Source organism: Aquarana catesbeiana, linkage group LG03, assembly GCF_042186555.1.
Source record: "Aquarana catesbeiana isolate 2022-GZ linkage group LG03, ASM4218655v1, whole genome shotgun sequence".
NCBI classification, from domain to species: Eukaryota; Metazoa; Chordata; class Amphibia; order Anura; family Ranidae; genus Aquarana; species Aquarana catesbeiana.
In genome coordinates this window covers 554,869,206-554,891,697 of record NC_133326.1, presented here as the reverse complement: position 1 = coordinate 554,891,697, position 22,492 = coordinate 554,869,206, and the positions used below count along the sequence as shown (strand labels likewise).

At 43.8% G+C, this 22,492-nt stretch overlaps 1 protein-coding gene across 1 annotated transcript in view; it reads left to right on the top strand.

Moving 5' to 3' along the window:
- The first annotated feature begins 1,296 nt into the window (after nt 1-1,296).
- The window catches only part of TMTC1 (transmembrane O-mannosyltransferase targeting cadherins 1), a 118,125-nt gene continuing 96,929 nt past the window's right edge, over nt 1,297-22,492 (top strand). Inside the window, exons 1-2 of the mRNA XM_073621694.1 lie at nt 1,297-1,510; nt 4,732-5,517. Of these exons, the coding sequence (XP_073477795.1) occupies nt 4,907-5,517 (611 nt within the window). The 5' untranslated portion in view covers nt 1,297-1,510; nt 4,732-4,906. The remainder of the gene's footprint in view (nt 1,511-4,731; nt 5,518-22,492) is intronic.

Here is a 22,492-nt window from a genome sequence, read left to right as displayed (position 1 = left end):
GGGGGGTGGAAGAGGAATAGATAAGGATTGATAGATGGAGGGATGGGGGAATAGAGAAGGATGGACAGATGGAGGGATGGAGGAGTAGAGAAGGATGGATAGATGGAGGGAAGGAGGATTAGAGAAGGCTGAATAAATGGAGGGGCGGAGGAGTAGGTAAGAATAGACAGATGAAGGGGTGGAGGAGTAGAGAAAGAAGATAGATGGAGGGATGAGGAACTAGAGAAGGACAGATAGATGGAGGGGTGGAGTAGTAGAGAAGGATGGATGGAGAATTAGAGGAGGATGGATAGATGGGGAGTGGAGGAGGAATAGATAATGAATGATAGAGGGAAGGAGGATTAGAGAGGGATGGATAGATGGAGGGATGGAGTTGTAGAGAAGAATAGATGGATGGAGGAGTAAAGAAGGATGGCTACATGGAGGGATGAAGGAGTAGGTAAGGATAGATAGATGAAGGGATGGAGGAGTAGAGCAAGAAGATAGATGGGGGGGATGAGGAACTAGAGAAAGACAGATAGATGGAGGGGTGGAGTAGTAGGGAAGGATGGATGGATGGAGGATTAGAGGAGAATGGATAGAAGGGGGTTGGAGGAGGAATAGATAAGGATGGATAGATGGAGGAATGGGTGAATAGAGAAGGATATATAGATGGATGGGTGGGGAAGTGGAGAAGGATGGATACATGGAGGGATGAAGGAGTAGGTAAGGATAGATAGATGAAGGGATGGAGAAGTAGAGCAAGAAGATAGATGGGGATGAGGAACTAGAGAAGGACAGATAGATGGAGGGGTGGAGTAGTAGGGATAAATAGATAGATAGATAGATGGATAGATAGATAGATAGATAGATAGATAGATAGATAGATAGATAGATAGATAGATAGATAGATAGATAGATAGATAGATAGATAGATAGATAAAGGGATGGAGGAGTAGGTAAGGATAGATAGATGAAGAGAAAGAAGATAGATGGAGGGATGGGGAACTAGAGAAGGACAGATAGATGGAGGGGTGGAGTAGTAAAGAAGGATGGATAGATGGAGGGATGGGGGAATAGTGAAGGATGGATACATGGAGGGATGGAGGAGCAGGTAAAGATAGATAGATGAAGGGATGGAGGAGTAGAGAAAGATGGATAGATGGAAGGATGGAGGATTAGAGAAGGATGGATTGATGAAGTAGTAGAGAAGGATGGATGGATGGGGGGTGGAGGAATAGAGAAGGATGGATAGATGGAGGGATGGAGGAATGAGGAAGGACAGAGGAGGAGGGATGGATGGAGAAGAGAAGGACAAGTAGAAGGAGGGATGGAGGGGAAGCACTGAGGATGCGCGGGGAGGAGGCGGCTGCTGCTGTTTATTCGCAGCTGTGCGAGTCCAGAGAGGAGGAGAGACTGCAAGCATCGGAGACAACCTACAACTGTCAGATCTCCCCCAGAAACATCGGAGACAACCTACAACTGTCAGATCTCCCCGAGAGACATCGGGGACACCAGAGTCCTCTGTAAGGTATGAGACCTCCTCGTACAGACCGGTGAGAGCCGGAGACCGCACTGCCTAGACTCTCCCACCTTCTGCTGCCCGCAGGGAGACCTCAGCAGAGAGACCGCACCGCACTCCGCTGACTGCACACCGCACAATGCCGGATCTGACAGCCGGAGACCTCAGCAGAGAGACCGCACATTTTCTCCCACATACTCCGCTGACTGCGCACCGCACATTTGACAGCCGGAGACCGCACTGCGAATCTAATACTCTATGATAACTGCGCACTGCCAGCACTGACACCTCCACCGACACCAGAGACTGCATGGAGTATGCAGGGGGGAAAGGGGTGGCAGAAGTGCTAATGGAGCGTCACCTGTTAGAGGCAGGGAAGGTGTCATCAGTGGGAATATTATGTAAGGTAGAGTAATAAATAGAGGGATGACAGAGAGGAGGGGCTACATACAGTGTCATAGAGAGTACAGACTGCTCAGACAGGTAGGTACAATACACAGAAGAAGCAGTCCTCTTACAACCTAAAGGAAGAGCGCTGTGCTGTCAGATGGAGACAGACTGCCCATAGGGAGAGATCAGATGGAGACTGCCCATAGAGAGAGAGATGAGATGGAGACTGCCCATAAAGAGAGAGATCTCATGGAGACTGCCCATAGAGAGAGAGATCAGATGGAGACAGACTGCCCATAGAGAGAGATCTGATGGAGACTGCCCATAGAGAGAGAGATCAGATGGAAACTGCCCATAGAGAGAGATCTAATGGAGACTGCCCATAGTGAGAGAGATCAGATGGGGACAGACTGCCCATAGTGAGAGATCAGATGGAGACTGCCCATAGAGAGAGATCTGATGGAGACTGCCCATAGTGAGAGATCTGATGGAGACTGCCCATAGTGAGAGATATGATGGAGACTGCCCATAGTGAGAGATCTGATGGAGACTGTCCATAGTGAGAGATATGATGGAGTATGCCCATAGTGAGAGATATGATGGAGACTGCCCATAGAGAGAGAGAGAGATCAGATGGAGACTGCCCATAGAGAGAGATCTGATGGAGACTGCCAATAGAGAGAGATCAGATGGAGACTGCCCATAGAGAGAGAGAGATCAGATGGAGACTGCCCATAGAGAGAGAGAGATCAGATAGAGAATGGCCTTATAGAGAGAGAGAGAGATCAGATAGAGACTGGCCATAGAGAGAGAGAGATCAGATGGAGACTGGCCATAGAGAGAGATCTGATGGAGACTGCCCATAGAGAGAGATCTGATGGAGACTGCCAATAGAGAGAGATCAGACGGAGACTGCCCATAGAGAGAGAGAGATCAGATAGAGACTGGCCATAGAGAGAGAGAGATCAGACGGAGACTGCCCATAGAGAGAGATCAGATGGAGACTGCCCATAGAGAGAGATCAGATGGAGACTGCCCATAGAGAGAGATCAGATGGAGACTGCCCATAGAGAGAGATCTGATGGAGACTGCCCATAGAGAAAGATCTGATGGAGACTGCCCATAGAGAGAGAGATCAGATGGAGAATGCCCATAGAGAGAGATCAGATGGAGACTGCCCATAGATAGAGATCAGATGGAGACTGTCCATAGTGAGAGATCAGATGGAGACTGCCCATAGAGAGAGATCAGATGGAGAATGCCCATAGAGAGAGATCTGATGGAGATGGAGACTGCCCATAGAGAGAGAGATCAGATGGAGACTACCCATAGAGAGAGATCAGATGGAGACTGCCCATAGAGAGAGATCAGATGGAGACTGCCCATAGAGAGAGAGATCAGATGGAGAATGCCCATAGAGAGAGATCAGATGGAGACTGCCCATAGATAGAGATCAGATGGAGACTGCCCATAGAGAGAGATCAGATGGAGACTGCCCATAGAGAGAGATCAGATGGAGACTGCCCATAGAGAGAGATCAGATGGAGAATGCCCATAGATAGAGATCTGATGGAGATGGAGACTGCCCATAGAGAGAGAGAGATCAGATGGAGACTGCCCATAGAGAGATATCTGATGGAGACTGCCCATAGAGAGAGATCTGATGGAGACTGCCCATAGAGAGAGATCTGATGGAGACTGCCCATAGAGAGAGATCTGATGGAGACTGCCCATAGAGAGAGATCTGATGGAGACTGCCCATAGAGAGAGAGATCAGATGGAGACTGCCCATAGAGAGAGATCTGATGGTGACTGCCCATAGAGAGAGAGAGATCCGATGGAGACTGCTCATAGAGAGGGATCAGATGGAGACTGCCCATAGAGAGGGATCAGATGGAGACTGCCCATAGAGAGAGATCAGATGGAGACTGCTCATAGAGAGAGATCAGATGGAGGCTGCCCATAGAGAGAGATCAGATGGAGACTGCCCATAGAGAGAGATCAGATGGAGACTGCCCATAGAGAGAGATCAGATGGAGACTACCCATAGAGAGAGATCAGATGGAGACTGCCCATAGAGAGAGATCAGATGGAGACTGCTTATAGAGAGAGATCAGATGGAGACTGCTCATAGAGAAATCAGATGGAGACTGCTCATAGAGAGAGATCAGATGGAGACTGCTCATAGAGAGAGATAAAATGGAGACTGCCCATAGAGAGAGATCAGATGGAGACTGCCCATAGAGAGAGATCAGATGGAGACTGCCCATAGAGAGAAAGATCAGATGGAGACTGCTCATAGAGAGAGATTAGATGGAGACTGCTCATAGTGAGAGATGAGATGGAGATTGCCCATAGAGAGAGAGAGATCAGATGGAGACTGCTCATAGAGAGAGATTTGCGATACCTGGCAGAGAGACCTCATCTGACCTGTGATAAGGGAGAGATGACAGCCAGGGAGTTCAGAGGACAGTAACATCATTTATAGAGACTTTCCAGCTCAGGACAGGAACAGCTGATCTGCAGATTCTGTATGCATGTGGCAGCTGATAAAGAGACATTCAAAACTGCTATGTAAAGAGACAGGCAGATGTAAAGAGACAGACAGGTGTAAAGATACAGAAGAGTGTGATGACAGAAGAGATGGCAGGAAAAGAAACATTACAAATGTTAAACGGATATATTATCTAAGAGAGCTCTCCTATCATTTAGGAACATTTATTATAGACAGCTGCAGGGCCAGGTTGGGACAGTTGCCTTAAAGAGAGAGCCCAGTGAGATCTACTGACAAGGTATGAGATATCATCGTCGTCATCATCATCTTCTTCTTCTTCTTGCAGAGATCCCTCAGCCTGCCAGCCAAGTGGATGGATGAGATGGACAAGATTCAAGAACTGCTGACCCTGAAGAGGAGGAGATTTTCAGGCATATTGTTTAGGGTGGAGCAGTAAGCCTACGCTAGACAGAGAGGCTTGCTCCACACAAGATGTGAGGCATCCATTGGTTGTGAAGAGTATGAGAAGTGCTGGGCCGGCCTTTGATGATCAGGTATGCCCGAATACCCCTAATAATGTGGAGCACTTGGCACAAGGGGCGAGTATGGCTAACGGCGGGAACCAAAGCAACATCAAACAGGTAGCAAATGACCCCCCAAGTCATAGGGGGTCCAGGAACCTCCAGAACTCCCCTACAGATCTGAGCATGAAGAATGGGCGAAGTTTCCCAGCTGTCATCCAGAAAGGTCATTCCAACGGTGGGGTAATAAGCACCCATAGAGAGAGCCCCAGGAACACAACTAATGGGGTTGGAAAGAGCCACTGTGCAGGTGGGATGCGGGATGAAGGCCATAAAGCTGGACTCAGAAGACCTAGAAACCCCCACTTTACCAAATGGGTCGATCTTGGCACATGGACATTTGCCCTCCCGGCCTTGGTGGCAGGTCTATGCTTTGCCAGGTCTCTGTATGGGGAGTTTGTCCACGATGACATCTGGGCCATCCTCAACAACCCAGACAGCCGAGGAGAGACCAACCTCAGCAGTGTCTTCAGGAATGACTTTTGGGGCAAAGCCATGAATGACAACACAAGTCACAAGTCATACCGGCCACTGTGTGTGCTGAGCTTCAGGTACCCAGCAGTGTTCCTTTCAACATCAAATTTCGATTTAGTTTTAGTCATAAGCTGGATACACACTATACAATTTTCTTTAGATTTTTTCCTTTTAGATTTAACAAAACCACATAATTCGAGGTCAAACCTAAACACTTTCAATTTGCATGCAATCAGGCCGGCCCTTCGCACTACATAGTTGAAGGTAAATCTAAAGGAAATCTAACAACAAAAGTTGTATAGTGTATATCTAGCTATAGTCTTTTGACTAAAGTGCCATTTTAGTTTTACTCGTATTTTCATCTGCATTGTTTTAGTTTTAGTTGTATTTTAGCTGACTAATATCCCCAGTACATTTTAGTTAACTACAATTTCCTACATTTTAGTTGACTAAAATCAAATGGATTAGTTAAATTTTAATGAATTATTTAAGCATTTTTCTAGAATAGCCAAACTCATTATATACTCCTGGAGTAAAAATCGAATAAGTTATTATTTATGGTATTAAGGTTTGAACATGCACTACAGACACAGATTTAGTCGTTGTGATATATAACGTCTTTATAAATAAACAAACAAAAATTTTAAATTTTGGCAAACAGAAGTGCAACTTTAAAATAAAAAAAAAAAAAATACACGTTTAAACTTAAACTGCTTCAATACAAGGCACTTTTACCCCCTTCCTGCCCAGGCCAATTTTCAGCTTTCAGCACTGTCACAATTTGAATGACAATTGCGCGGTCATGCAACGCTGTACCCAAATGAAATTTTTATAATTTTCTTATCACAAATAGAGCTTTCTTTTGGTGGTGTGGTATTCTCCGCTGGGTTTTTATTTTTTTGCTAAAAAAAAAACAAAAAAGGACTGAAAATTTTGAAAAAAATAGTTTTTTTTAGTTTCTGTCAGTAAATTTAGTAAATAAAAATTTTTTCTCCTTCGCTGATGTGCGCTGAGGAGGCGGCACTGATAGCCTGCACTGATGAGGCGGCCGCTGATTAGGCGGCACTGATGAGGAGGCACTAATATGCCTCACTGATAGGTGGCACTGGTGGGAACTGATTGGTGGCACTGATGGGCACTGATAGGTGGCACTTATGGGCAATGATGGGTGGCACAGATAGGCGGTAATGATGGGCACTGATGAGCAGGCACTGATGGGCACTGAAAGGCAGCACTGACTGGCATCACTGATGTGCACTGATTGGTGTCGCTGATTGGCACTGGTTAGTGTCTCTGATGGGGCTGCACTGATGATCAGTGCCCTGATTACCTGTACAGTCTCCCCTGTGAGGAGATGCCGCTGATCGACTCTCCACGCCTCACAATCTGTCAGTGTGAGGCGAGGAGAGCCGATAAAACAAGACTTTTGTGTTTACATGTGATCGGCTGTGCTTGGACCAACGCTGTGTCCTGGCCTAGGCCGACAGGGCCCAGACCTAGGGGAGCACTTTGCAGGGGGGGCAGCATGGAAAGAGTCCCCGCCGGCTTGCGTTACACTGTTAGTGTAGTGCCAGTCTTATGGGGTGGACTGGGCTGAGAGGCAAATTAGTCTAGCGCCCCCATTAAGTGGCCGCACTGCTTCCAGTATGCGGGTGGCCGGCATTCCGCAAATGTGGGTTGGGGGGTGGGGCGCCGCTTCTAATTTTGACTTTCCTATTATCCTGGACCACAAACCTTCCTCACTGTGCTATATGTTTTCTGCTGCATCATTGGCATGGTTATATCTTCTTAGTCCTCTCCATAAAGTTGTCAAAAATTTGTGCTTAAAGAACTATAGGCAAAACTTTCTTTTTTCATTTTGGATAGAATAAGGGAGGGTTATAGCCCCTGTCAGTCTATTTTTACCATCCCTGTCCCATTGCAGAGATTTCCATTCACTTTCTGCCCCATAGCCAAACAGGAAGTGAGAGGAAATTAAGGGAATCCATTGCCCCCAACACCCCCCCCCCCCTGGCACTCGGAACTAGTGTCCCCACTCGAAAATTTCAGGGCGGGTCTTAAACAGCAAGGGGTGTGGCCTTGACAAGAAGGTGTAGGTCATACAGTGGGGCAAAAAAGTATTTAGTCAGCTACCAATTGTGCAAATTCTCCCACTTAAAAAGATGCGAGAGGCCTGTAATAGTCATCATAGGTATACCTCAACTATGAGAGACAAAATGTGGAAACAAATCCAGAAAATCACATTGTCTGATTTTTTAAAGAATTTATTTACAAATTATGGTGGAAAATAAGTATTTGGTCACCTACAAACAAGCAAGAATTCTGGCTCTCATAGACCTTTATCTTCATCTTTAAGAGGCTCCTCTGTCCTCCACTCATAACCTGTATTAATGGCACCTGTTTGAACTTGTTATCAGTATAAAAGACACCTGTCCACAACCTCAAACAGTCACACTCCAAACTCCACTATGGTGAAGACCAAAGAGCTGTCGAAGGACACCAGAAACAAAATTGTAGACGTGCACCAGGCTGGGAAGACTAAATCTGCAATAGGCAAGCAGCTTGGTGTGAAGAAATCAACTGTGGGAGCAATAATTAGAAAATGGAAGACATACAAGGCCACTGATAATCTCCCTCGATCTGGGGCTCCACGCAAGATCTCACCCCGTGGGGTCAAAATGATCACAAGAACGGTGAGCAAAAATCCCAGAACCACATGGGGGGACCTAGTGAATGACCTGCAGAGAGCTGGGACCAACATAACAAAGGCTACCAATAGTAACACACTACGCTGCCAGGGACTCAAATCCTGCAGTGCCAGTGTTCCCCTGCTTAAGCCAGTACATATTCGGTCCCGTCTGAGGTTTGCTAGAGAGCATTTGGATGATCCAGAAGAGGATTGGGAGAATGTTATATGGTCAGATGAAACCAAAGTAGAACTGCTTGGTGAAAACACAACTCGTCGTGTTTGGAGGAGAGAGAATGCTGAGTTGCAACCAAAGAACACCATACCTACTGTGAAGCATAGGGGTGGCAACATCATGCTTTGGGGCTGTTTCTCTGCAAAGGGAACAGGACAACTGATCCGTGTACATGAAAGAATGAATGGGGCCATGTATCGTAAGGTTTTGAGTGCAAACCTCCTCCCATCAGCAAGGGCATTGAAGATGAATGTGGCTGGGTCTTTCAGCATGACAGTGATCCCAAACACACTGCCCGACGAAGGAGAAGCATTTCAAGGGCCTGGAGTGGCCTAGCCAGTCTCCAGACTGGCTTACCACTACTATTCCTTTATATTGGCTTTTAAATTTACAAATGCAGCAATTTAGAACTTGCATGAAAGGTTTAGCACTGGGAAACACTTTTTGAAGGATAAAATGTGTATTTTATATACATCTATATAGATCAGACTAAAATGGGGGACAAATGAGGAGAAAAGAGGGACAGAGGTACTTTGCTTTAAATCAGGGACAGTCCCTCCAAATCAGGCACAGTTAGGAGCTATGCACATGGGTAAAAAGTTGCATCATCGGCTCCTAGGGACACTGCGCGATTGCGATTGCCATGCTGCATGCCCCCACGGGTGCATGAGAGTGGTGACACTGGGGCGACGTCCTATGACGTTGCCCCAGAACAAGAGGGGATCCCGTCCGACATCATTTTACTATACGGCAGGCGGGAGGTTGTTAATGTGCTATTATTGCTGAAGATGGAATTGTGTTGCTGATTTAGAAAAGACCAGCAGAGGGTGCCAAAGAGACAGTATGAATGAGTGTATTGTGTGGAACTGCATAGGAAAGGGGAAGGATTGATGAGAGCCTGCGTCTCTCAGCCAATACAGCTTGCCGATAGTCAGGGGGCTGGGGCTTTAACAGAAAGGCGGAGCTCCAAGGAAAGGGGAAGTTCAGGTGGGTAAATGTGCATCCCTTACATTTTCATGCTGTTTTCGTTCGTTGGCGAAAATTGGAATTGATTTTTGTCATAGTTTTCGTCAGTTTACTTATTTCAAATGTTATTTTCATTTAGATTTCATCACTGAAAATATGCATCTGACAAATGCTATAATGAAAATATTTTTGTCGATGAAATTAACACTGGTACCCAGGAGGGGCTTTTCCAAGTCTAAGTATTCTTCAGCCATGTAATTGTTGGGGGATCCCAGTATGTCCCTGCTGCTGGATGGGAATTGGGACATGCTGGGATTTATAGGTCCCCGGTAATCTTCTTATTACATGATGTAATGATTATGCTAAGGTTTCTGATATTTATGTAGCAGTAGGATGCTGGGTCATCAGTTTGAGATGCCTCTGAGATTATTCAGAACTCATTGTCAGGTGCATTTTCCCTGCTTCAAGTGGCATTAGACTTGTGAATGCAAATCCTGGTTAAAGCGAACAAAAACCCATCAACATTGATCCTTACAGTAGGTACGTGATTTTTAGTGAAGTGTACATTTATAGAGCATTGACATATTCTGTGTTAATGTTGAATTGATATGATTCTTTCATGTTTACATTTAGTCAACAATTCCATATAGAGAACATGTACATTTCTCATTGGTCTTAGGTACAGAAGACCTTATTATTATTGTCATGCTTACTAAGCCTAGGGTCAGACTGGTGCGGTGTGGGGAACCGCACGTGATTCGGCCAGGAATCGTTCCACATTCCTGTTCAAATCACATGCGATTCTGTGCGGTGCGATTTGAGCCAATTCATTTTGTGTGGCTCAAATCGCACCGCATCCGCACCATAATGGTGCAGGACCCTTTTTATTTTTTGCCACACCGGAATCACACCCAATGCGATCCGATTCAGGCAATAGCACTGCATTTTGCGAGCTGTTTTGGGGTGTTTTTACTTTAGCATAGACACCCGTAGCAGATAGCATGAACACCTTGTAATTTCAATGCGGTGCAGGAAACGCACATGATTCGCTGCATTTCCCGCATTGCATATATGTGAACTGAGGCTAAAGGATTTAGTAGAGGTGAGCTGTAGATGTTTCAGATGTTTTGGAAATTATCAAGGGGAGCTATGACAGGGACATCATAGTATTGCTGAGCAAAGGATGTCATATTTAAAGCTGGTAAAAATACAGACATTTTTTACCTTAATGCATCTCCTGCACTAAGATAAAAAATGTCCCATTGCTTGTTCCTTCCACCCCCATCCCACATACATACCTGAGCCAGTGCTGTGCCCGTCTGCAGAAGCTCTGGTCTCTGTTCCTCTTCTCACAGAACAGATTAAGAGCAGTCAAATCCTGTGAGCAGTGAGTGGGGGGGGGGGGGGGGGGGGGGCGGGATTAAGCTGCTCTATGTGTGCCAATGGACTCACACAGCCTGGCTCAAGAGCACAGCTGCATGTGTGTCTCCATAACAAGCGGCTTGCTATGGGGGGACACACAGGAGAGGAGAAGGGGAGAATGCTGGCTAGGGATCCCAAAAGAAGAGGTAAGGGGCCACACTGTGCATTGCACAGAGCAGGCCCCTTTTTTTACTGAAAGGTAACTTTATTGTTTGTAAAAGATACAAAATACAAACCAGAACGAATTACGCTAAGTTTAAACCCCTTTTTTATTTCAGGAAAAAAAATACTTTACATTCACTTTAAATAGGAAGTGTTTAAAGCAGTGTTATGGGCATTGTGTTGATGTATTGTGGATGCTTCAAATGTCTAAGAAGGGATCAGTGACAAAGTATCAGGGACATTGGGGGTTATTTACGAAAGGCAATTCCACTTTGCACTACAAGTGCAAAGTGCACTTGAAATTGCACTGAAAGTGAAGTCGCTGTAGATCCGAGGGGACATGCAAGGAGAATAAAAAACAACATTTTAGCTTGCACATGATTGGATGATAAAATCAGCAGAGCTTCCCCTCATTTCAGATCTTCCCCTCAGATCTATAGTGACTGCACTTCCAAGTGCAATTTCAAGTGGATTTGCCTTTTGTAAATAACTCCCATTGTGTTGCTGTGCAATATGATATATATGTATATATATATATATATATATATATATATATATATATATATATATATATATATATATATATATATATATATATATATATATAAACTACAATTGCAAAGTGCACTTGGAAGTGCAGTCGCTGTAAATCTAAGGGGTAGATCTGAAATGAAGGGAAGCTCTGCTGATTTTATCATCCAATCATGTGCAAGCTAAAATGCTGTTTTTTTATTTTCCTTGCATGTCCCCCTCGGATCTACAGCAACTGCACTTCCAAGTGCACTTTGCACTTGTAGTTTGCACTTGCAGTGCAAAGTGGAGTTGCCTTTAGTAAATAACCCCCATTGTGTTGCTGTGTAATATCTATTTCATATATATTGGAAGGTATCAGAGACAGCAGTGGACAGGGGGGTTTATTTACTAAAGGCAAATCCACTTTACACTACAAGTGCACTTGGAAGTGCAGTCATTGTAGATTTGAGGGGGACATGCGAGGAAAATAAAAAACAGCATTTTTGCTTGTACATGATTGGATGATAAAATCAGCAGAGCTTCCCCTCATTTCACATCTTCCCCTCAGATCTACAGGGACTGCACTTCCAAGTGCACTTGCAGTGCAAAGTGGATTTGCCTTTAGTAAATCAACCCCATTGTGTTGCTGTGTAGTGGATGTAAGGTTATGTACAGGAAGTAATAAAGGACAGCTGAGATGAGGACATGAGCAGTGCATGCAGTATGGGTACAGGAATGGATCACAGACAGCTGTGACAGCATACTTGCCAACAGTCCAGATTTTCACGGGACAATCACGATTTTGGGACCCTTGTCCCGATCAGAGCTCGTCCCGATTGATTTCCCGGGATTTTGCCTTTGTCCCAGGAAAATCGGGAATGTTTTAGGAAGAAACGGCTGGCGGGCTACAAAAAGATGGCCGCAGTCATGAGGATTATTTCCCCTTGTGTTCAGTGGAGAGGGGCAGCCAATCAGCTTCTCCCCTCTCCACTGAACACACACACGAGAAAGCTGGGAACTGCAGCTGTCGCACTGCTGGGGGACACAGATTGCTCTGTAAGGAGGGCTCCGCTGCTGCTGCCAGGGACACTGAAGTAAGGAGAGCTCTGTTGCTGGGGGACACAGATCGCTCTGTAAGGAGGGCTCCGCTGCTGCCAGCTGCTGGGGACACTGAAGTAAGGAGGGCTCTGTTGCTGGGGGACACGCATCTGTAAGGAGGGCTCTGCTGCTGGGGGACACCAGATGTAAAGGAGGGCTCCGCTGCCAGGGACACCAGATGTAAAGGAGGGCTCCGCTGCTGGGGACACCAGATGTAAAGGAGGGCTCCGCTGCTGGGACACCAGATGTAAAGGAGTACTCCACTGCCGGGGACACCAAATTTAAAGGATGGCTCCGCTGCTGGGGACACCAGATGTAAAGGTGAGCTCTGCTGCCGGGGACACCAGATGTAAAGGAGGGCTCCGCTGCTGATGTAAGGACGGATTCTGTTGGGGGCACCTGATGTAAGGACAGACTCTGCTGGGGGCACCTGATGTAAGGACGAACGCTGCTGGGGGCACCTGGTGTAAGGACAGACTCTGCTGGGGGCTAATGATACAAGGACAGACTCTGCTGGGGGCACCTAATGGCATCTGGTGGCAGGCGACGTGGCAGATGATACGCATTTTTGATAGGTCCCCTTCCCCACTTCCGGGAGATGGGCCACGGCCCGACCTCCTGGAAGTTTGGCCCCCTCCTCTTCCCCCCGCCGCTGGGCCAATTAGAAAGCGCGGCGCCCTTCGCGCATGCACAGTAGGGACTCAAAAGTGAAGCCGAAAGGCATCACTGCCTGGTTCCCTAGCCAGGAATGGCAGCGGCAGCACCTGGGAGTCGATCCGAAGATTGGCTGGGGTGTCGACATCGTGGGCTCCCTGGACAGGTAAGTGCCCTAATATTAAAAGTCAGCAGCTACAGTATTTGTAGCTGCTGACTTTTTTTTTTACCCAGGTTGGACCTCCTCTTTAATGTGCCTTTTCTTGAGCCACTCCTTTGTTGCCTTGGCCTTGTGTTTTGGGTAATTGTCATGCTGGAATACCCGCCCATGACCCATTTTCAATGCCCTAGCTGAGGGAAGTATGTTCTCACCCAAGATTTGATTATACATGACCCCGTTCATTGTCCCTTTGATGCATTGAAGTTGTCTTGTCCCCTTAGCAGAAAAAAACAAAAGCATAATGTTTCCATCTCCACGTTTGACAGTGGGGATGGTGATCTTGGGGTCATAGGCAGCAGTCCTCCTCCTCCAAACACGGCAACATGAGTTGATGCCAAAGAGCTTGATTTTGGTCTCATCTGACCACAACAAACCAGTTCTCCTCTGAATCATTCAGATGTTCATTAGCAGACTTCAGACTGGCCTGTATATGTGCTTTCTTGAGCAGGGGGACCTTGCGGGCACTGCAGGATTTCAGTCCTTCACAGCGTAGTGTGTTACCAATCGTTTTCTTGGTGACTATGGTCCCAGCTTCCTTGAGATCATTGACAAGATTCTCCCGTGTAGTTCTGGGTGGATTCCTCGTGATCTTTGAAATTCCCATGAGGTGAGATCTTGTATGGAGCCCCAGACCAAGGGAGATTGACAGTTATTTTGTGTTTCTTCCATTTGTGAATAATCGCATCAACTGTTGTCACCTTCTCACCAAGCTGCTTGGCGATGGTCTTGTAGCCTATTCCAGCCTTGTGTAGGTCTACAATCCTGTCCCTAACGTCCTTGGACAGCTCTTTAGTCTTGGTCATGGTGGAGAAATTGGAATCTGATTGATTCATTGCTTCTGTGGACAGGTGTCTTTTATAAAGGTAACAAGCTGAGATTAGGAGCACTCCCTTTAAGAGAGCGCTCCTAATCTCAGCTCCTTACTTGTATAGAAGACACCTGGGAGCCAGAAATCTTGCTGATTGATAGGGTATCAAATACTTATTTCACTCATTATAGTGCAAATCAATTTATAACTTTTTTGAAATGCGTTTTTCTGGATATTTTTGTAAATATTCTGTCTCTCACTGTTAAAATAAACCTACCATTAAAATTATAGACTGATTATTTTTTTGTCAACGGGCAAATGCACAAAATCAGCTGGGGGTCAAATACTTTTTTCCCTCACCGTATAGGAAATACACAAATAGTTTGTGTCAGGAACATGGTGATGTTGAGCCATGGATATTACATTATTTATAGGACAGGCTCAGGGATAGCAGTGACAGAGACTTTATGCTGCTGAGTAGTGGAGGTTACTTATCTATAGGAAGAGATCACAAACAGCAGTGATGGATATTGTGTTGCTGAGAAATCTTTGATCCTTATGTATAAGAAGAGATGAGAGATAGCAGTGACAAGGACATTATGCTGCTGATCAGGTACAGCAGTAACAGGGACATGCTGAGCAGTAGATTTCCCATATGTAAAGGAAATGATCAGTATATTAAGTGATATTCAGTGATAGGGATCAGGTGGATTTGATTTAAATCAAGTCAATTTTAAATCACGATTTAAATCATGATTTAAATCACTAGTAAAAAGGCTTGATTTAAATCATAATTTTTAAAGAGCAACTGTAATTTCTGTCCCGTAGCGGCTCCTCCTCTGACCCGCTGTTGACTCACTGACAGTCACATTCACTTTAATGGGACGGCTGGTGATGCGGCAGTGACACAACAAGGTGAGGGACGTGGCGGCAGCAGGTGAGTGGATGCCCGCTAAAAGGCGCTGCCATGATGGATCTGAAATGACAGGTGCTCTTTAAATGTAAGGACTTATTCTTGCTGGTAGTTAGAATCTTTAATATTTGCAAACAAAATGAAGATTTCCTATTTAGAATAATAAGCTGTCAGGTTAGTAAAACAGCGATATCAGAACCGATTTTAGGGTAATCACACATAGAAAGAGCAAAAATGGCTGGACGGCTGCACTCCATTAAGACACCTTTATTGAAGTCAGATAAAATCCATATAGTCACAAACTATGATCTACCCACCCATTTGTGGTGTGAAACATGTATACCATTGCCTTGTCCTGTTCCTCTGGGATCAATGTAATCGTTTGTGACTATTTGGATTTTATCTGACTTCAATAAAGAAATGAAGTGCGGCCGTCCAGCCATTTTTTGCTCTTTCTATGCACTTGCAGAGCCTGCACCTGTCTTTTGCTAGCAGGAGGTATAACCCTGGGATCTATCACACATAGTTGGTGAACTACTAAAATTATTTAATTAAAACAATAACATTATATTACCTGCTTTACTCATAGGTAGAGGAACTTCAACATATTCCCAAACTGGGTCTCTTTTATGGATTCATTGAATGAGTTTACCAAAAATGTAAATATTGCAGAATATACAGCCCTCATGCTACATAACTAAACTCCATTTCATGCTGAATAAACTAAATTATTAATGTATCTTAAATAGATTTTTACTCCAAAAGCATTTTATTAAAATAAGTATAATAAAAATCCAAAAAATCAGATTTAAATAAAAATAAAATAAAAAAAATAAAAAAAAATCTGTTTTTTTTTTTTTTTTTTTAAATCATCGATTTTTATCCACCCTGATAGGGCTATGGTGTTGCTGAGCAGTAATCAAGTAATAGAAGAGATTAGTAATTGGCCATGTTGCTATGTACATCCTAAAATTGGGGACTAAACTTTTTTTTTCTGCTAATTTCTCTATTGAGGCTGCTGTGAGCTGCACTGTAAATGGCCAACAGCTACAATTCAGGGGGCATTGGCAGATGTTTGTGTCTGCACACATTGGGATTTCCCATGGGAGGGGCAGCAAATGTTTTAGTGGTTTCTGGGCACAGAAAGACCCTGGAATCGGGAAAACTAAGAAAGAAAGAGAATTATAGAAAAAGGCGAGAGTTATTTTCCTGCAGTAATCTCTCAGCCATGACGGTGGACACTGGGGAGCTGCGGGGATTCATTGCAAAGATATTTCAGAAATGTGCGCAGTGCAAGCGTGTGGTTGGCCAATAAACGGCCCAGGACGACTATAAACAAGGTTTACACATTATTATCCGATAGCATGCCTCTGCCTGGAGAGTAAAATAGTTTCAGATGTCAGCCTCAGTGTATAAACAATGTCTTCCCCCTTTCCTCACAGCGTGGTATGGATAACACAGAGGCTTTTCTTCTGAACAACTTTCTCTGGTTACATTTGTACTCGGCTTTGTTACTGTAACTGAATTTGAAAGGAGAGGGGGGATTTCACTTTATACCACCCTGCCATCTGAAAAATCATGTTGTCAGCTGTAACTCTCCTTTATAGCTGAACTCCAGGATAAGCAAATGTTGCCTAAATACAAGAAGCATGTGTATTATTAATTGAATGTTGGTGTGCTGTGTATATTTCAGATCTGTGCAGTAATCTAGTGTGAAACTTTTCCTCTGTGCAGGATTCCTGTAATAAAGACCGGTCACTGCTGCTCTCTCTTTGTGCAGGGTGACTGGTCTTGTCTCCGCCCCCTCCTGTAGTTTTCTGCAGGCAACCTGTAGTGGGTGGGGCCTGCTGGGTAGTAGAAACTGTACGCTCACTACTTTACATTGTAGCAAAATATTTACAAAAACGTGAGTGGTGTACTCACTTTTGTGAGATACTGTGTGTGTGTGTGTATATATATATATATATATATATATATATATATATATATATATATATATATATATATATAAATATATATATATATATATATATATATATATATATATATATATATATATATATATATATATACAGTATCGAACAAAAGTGAGTATACCCCTCACATTTTTGTAAACATTTTATTATATCTTTTCATGTGACAACACTAAAGAAATGAAACTTTGCTACAATGTAAAGTAGTGAGTGTACATCTTGTATAACAGTGTAAATTTGCTGTCCCCTCAAAATAACTCAACACACAGCCATTAATGTCTAAACCGCTGGCAACAAAAGTGAGTACACCCCTAAGTGAAAATGTCCAAATTGGTCCCAATTAGTCATTTTCCCTCCCCGGTGTCTTGTGACTCGTTAGTGTTACAAGGTCTCAGGCATGAATGGGGAGCAGGTGTGTTAAATTTGATGTTATCGCTCTCACTCTCTCATACTGATCACTGGAAATTCAGCATGGCACCTCATAGCAAAGAACCCTCTGAGGATCTGAAAAAAAGAATTGTTGCTCTACATAAAGATGGCCTAGGTTATAAGAAGATTGCCAAGACCCTGAAACTTAGCTGCAGCACAGTGGCCAAGACCATACAGTGTTTTAACAGGACAGGTTCCACTCGGAACAGGCCTCGCCATGGTCGACCAAAGAAGTTGAATGCATGTGCTCAGCATCATATCCAGAGGTTGTCTTTGGGAATTAGACATATTAGTGCTGTCAGTATTGCTGCATAGGTTGAAGGGGTGGGGGGCCAACCTGTCAGTGTTCAGACCATACGCTGCACACTGCATCAAATTGGTCTGCATGGCTGTTGTCCCAGCAGGAAGCCTCTTCTAAAGATGATGAAAGAAGAAAGCCCGCAAACAGTTTGCTGATGACAAGCAGACTAAGGACATGGATTACTGGAACCAATGAGACCAAGATGAACTTATTTGGTTCAGATGGTGTGAAGCATGTGTGGCGGCAATCAGGTGAGGCGTACAAAGACAAGTGTGTCTTGCCTACAGTCAAGCATGGTGGTGGGAATGTCATGGTCTGGGGCTGCATGAGTGCTGCTGGCACTGGGGAGCTACAGTTCATTGAGGGAACCATGAATGCCAGCATGTACTGTGACAAATTGAAGCAGAGCATAATCCCCTACCTTACGGAGACTGGGCCGCAGGGCAGTATTCCAACTTATTAACGACCCCAAACACACCTCCAAGACGACCACTGCCTTGCTAAAGAAGTTGAGGGTAAAGGTGATGAACTGGCCAATCATGTCTCCAGACCTAAACCCTATTGAGCATCTGTGGGGCATCCTCAAATGGAGGGTGGAGGAGCGCAAGGTCTCTAACATCCACCAGCTCCGTAATGTCATCATGGAGGAGTGGAAGAGGACTCCAGTGGCAACCTGTGAAGCTCTGGTGAACTCCATGCCCAAGAGGGTTAAGGCAGTGCTAAAAATAATGGTAACCACACAAAATATTGGCCCAAGTTGGACATTTTCACTTAGGGGTGTACTCACTTTTATTGTTAGAGGTTTAGACATTAATGGCTGTGTGTTGAGTTATTTTGAGGGGACAGCAAATTTATACAAGCTGTGCATTCACTACTTTACATTGTAGCAAAGTGTCATTTCTTCAGTGTTGTCACATGAAAAGATATAATAGAATATTTACAAAAATGTGAGGGGTGTACTCACTTTTGTGAGATACTGTGTATATATCTCTATATCTATAGAGATATATATATATCTATATATATATATAGATATATATAGATATATATATCTATATATATCTATATAGATATATATAGATATATATCTATATATATCTATATATATATATAGATATATATATATAAATATCTATATATATCTATATATGTATAGATATATATATGTATAGATATATATAGATATATATATATCTATATATATATATATATATATAGATATATATATATCAATCATACAATCACATACCACATACACTGCATACATAATTTCAGGAAAATATGCTTATAAAATAGTTTGCCATTTGCCAATAAAAAAAAAAGAAAATATGTCCCTGGAGTTCATTTTAAAAATCTGGTCACCTTAATTTTGTAGACTACAAAGAAAGCTGGAAATAGTACATAGCTCCCAACTGTCCCTCATTTGGAGCAATGTCCCTCTTTCCTCCTCATTTTGGTCTGATCTATATAGTTGTACTTTTTTATCTTTTAAAAAAGTGTTTCCCAGTGCTAAACCTTTCATCCAAATTCTAAATTGCTGCATTTTTAAATTTTAAAAGCCAATATAAAGGAATATTAGTGGTAAAAAAAAAAGCACTTGTGGATTTAATTAACTTTTTTTTTTGTGGTTATTTCCCCTTTAAGGGGGCGTGACAGGGGGCGTGTCCTATGCCTACATATGTTTGCTAGTAGGTGTCCCTCATTCCCATCTCAGAATGTTGGGAGGTATGACATTATAGTTGATAACAGTGCAGCACAGGCAGAGAGCTCAGGAAGTGGTCTGCTCTCTAGGTTTCCTGCAGAATCAACGTGTCGTTTTTGCACGTATCAAACAAATATAAGAAAACACTTTACTTAGCTTTCTTCAGCATGATTTACTGTATTTACCAATCCTTTTGCTCCATCCTCTGCTGTCTTGTTGAATGGTAAAGAGCAAAGGAGAGTCCAGTGTAACCTTAATGTCGCTGGAATAAAAGCTTACACAGGGCTATGGACCCCCCAATCCAGTGTTGTCACATGGTGTGAGCCACGTGCTCCTTCATACCTGGAAGTACCAGGTATGTCCCTTGAATATGGTGCTGAATTGAGTGGCAGAGGAGTGAAAGAAAGATATGTGCAGAGGATCAGAGAAGTAAACAAACCTGGATAGGCAAAGCACAGGTTTTATTCAAAGCTGAAGTATAATCAGCTCATATTTTACCTTCCCTGGTTCCTGACTTTCTGTCCACATTAACATGCTACTTCAATTTAAAAAAAACCTTTCCATTTTCATTACATACTTTTATTGTAGACCTAGTGATGTCATCGATGGATCTCTGTGCTTCTCTATGCAATGCAGGCAGATTATAGCAGGTGGGAGGGGCCAGCAGGATGAGGTACATAGCTTCCCGGAAAACATCACAGCATAGCCTCAGTACTTTTCTTAGGAGTCTCCAGCCCTGATACAAGTAGTGTGCTGGATCTTGGGAGGAGCTATTCAAATATCAAAATGTCTTGATAGATGGAGGTCTGTCTGGAGGACTGGGCATTCCTAGACAGGCTGTATTTGCATGAAGAGCACCTTAGGTAACACTCATATGTGATGCTATGATTAACCACTTCAGCCCCAGAAGGATTTACCCCCTTAATGACCAAGCCATTTTTTGCGATACGGCACTGCGTCGCTTTAACTGACAATTGCGCGGTAGTGCAACGTTGTACACAAACAAAATTGATGTCACCCCCCCACAAATAGAGCTTTTGGTGGTATTTGTGCTATAAACAAAAAAAGAGTGACAATTTAAAAAAAAAATTATATATATTTTTTACTTTTTGCTATAATAAATATCCAAAGAAAAAATGTAAAAAAACTAATTTCTTCATCAGTTTAGACCAATGTGTATTTTCCTACATATTTAAAAAAAAAAAATCGCAATAAGCGTATATTGATTGGTTCTTTTTTTTAACTAGTAATGGTGGTGATCAGTGATATTTAGTGGGACAGCGACATTGCGGTGGACACATCGGACACTTTTGACACTTTTTTGGGACCAGTGACATTCATACAGCGATCAGTGCTATAAAAATGCACTGATTACTGTATAAATGACACTGGAAGGGAAGGGGTTAACACTAGGGGGCGATTAAGGGGTTAACTGTGTTCCCTGGGAGGTGTTTCTAACTGTGGGGGGAGGGGACTGACTGGGAGCAGAGGGAGCCCTATGCCCAAAAAAAAGTGCAGGAAATTCTTGGGCACGACAAGTGAATGGGCTACCCTATGTGTGTCTTGTGAAACGCACGTTCATGCAACTCGCAAATGTGAATGGGACCTTAAAGAAGACACTGCAGTCGCTTAAAATATGTACTCAATTAACCACTTGCCGACCAACCGCCGCAGTTATACTGTGGCAGGTTGGCTCGGCTGCGCAAATCGCCGTAGGTGTACATCGGTCTGTGGGCGCGCATGAAATTAGCAGCCCCTGATATTTACTGGCAGTTGTAAAAAAAATCACAGATTTTTACAAACTGTCAGTAAATTTACTGGCTGTTGGCAGCCCAGCTGATCACTGTAATAATGCCACTGGTTCCCAAAAAAGTGTCAAAAATGTCAGGTGTCCGATCTGTCCGCCACAATCTCGCAGCCCCACTAAAAATCTCAGACCACCGCCATTACTAGTAAAAAAAAAATAATAATAATAATAAATATGCCTTATTATTAAAATGATTATTATACAGTATTTATATAGCGCCAACAGTTTGCGCAACGTTTAACAAAATGAAGACCATTACATTACAGTTACATTACAATTTGGTACAACATAACGTTACAGTTGCATTACAATTTGGTACAAGTGGAATCGGAGGGCCCTGCTCGCTAGAGCTTACAACCTAGGAGGGTGGGTCAATTGATACAAAAGGTAATAGCTTTGGGGGAAGTAAAACAGTGTATTAGTTAGAAGCAGGATAAACTTCTTTACAGAGAAGGGTTTTCAGGGATCGTCTAAAGATGGATAGATTAGGGGACAGTCGGACAGATTGGGGTAGGGAGTTCCAAAGGATGAGAGAAGCTCTGGAGAAATCCACCAAGGGAGGAGGTGACAAGGGAGCTAGAGAGCAGGAGGTCTTGGGAGGATTGAAGAGAGCGGCTTGGTTGGTATTTTGGGACAAGGTTAGTGATGTAGCTGGGGGCAGAGTTATGGATGGCTTTGTACATTATTGTTAGTACTTTGAATTTTATTTGTTGGGTGAGTGGAAGCCAGTGGAGGGATTGACAGAGAGGGGTGGAGGACACTGAATGGTTGGAAAGGTGGATGAGTCTTGCAGCGGCATTCTTTATGGACTGAAGGGGGGATAGTGAATGTAAAGGTAATCCAATGAGGAGGGCGTTGCAGTAGTCAAGGCGAGAGATGACCAGGGAGTGAATTAGAAGCTTGGTGGTGTCATTGGTTAAAAAGGGGCATATTCTGGCAATGTTGCGGAGGCTAAGGCAGCATGATTTGGACAGGGATTGTATGTGGGCCTGAAAGGACAGTTCAGAGTCTAAGGTTACCCCTAGCACCCTGGCATGTGGGGACGGACTGATAGATGTGCCATTGATCTTGACAGAGAAGTCAGGGGAAGGGGTATGTGGGGGAGGAAATATTAAGAGCTTGGTTTTAGATAGATTCAGTGTGAGGAAGTGGTTTGACATCCA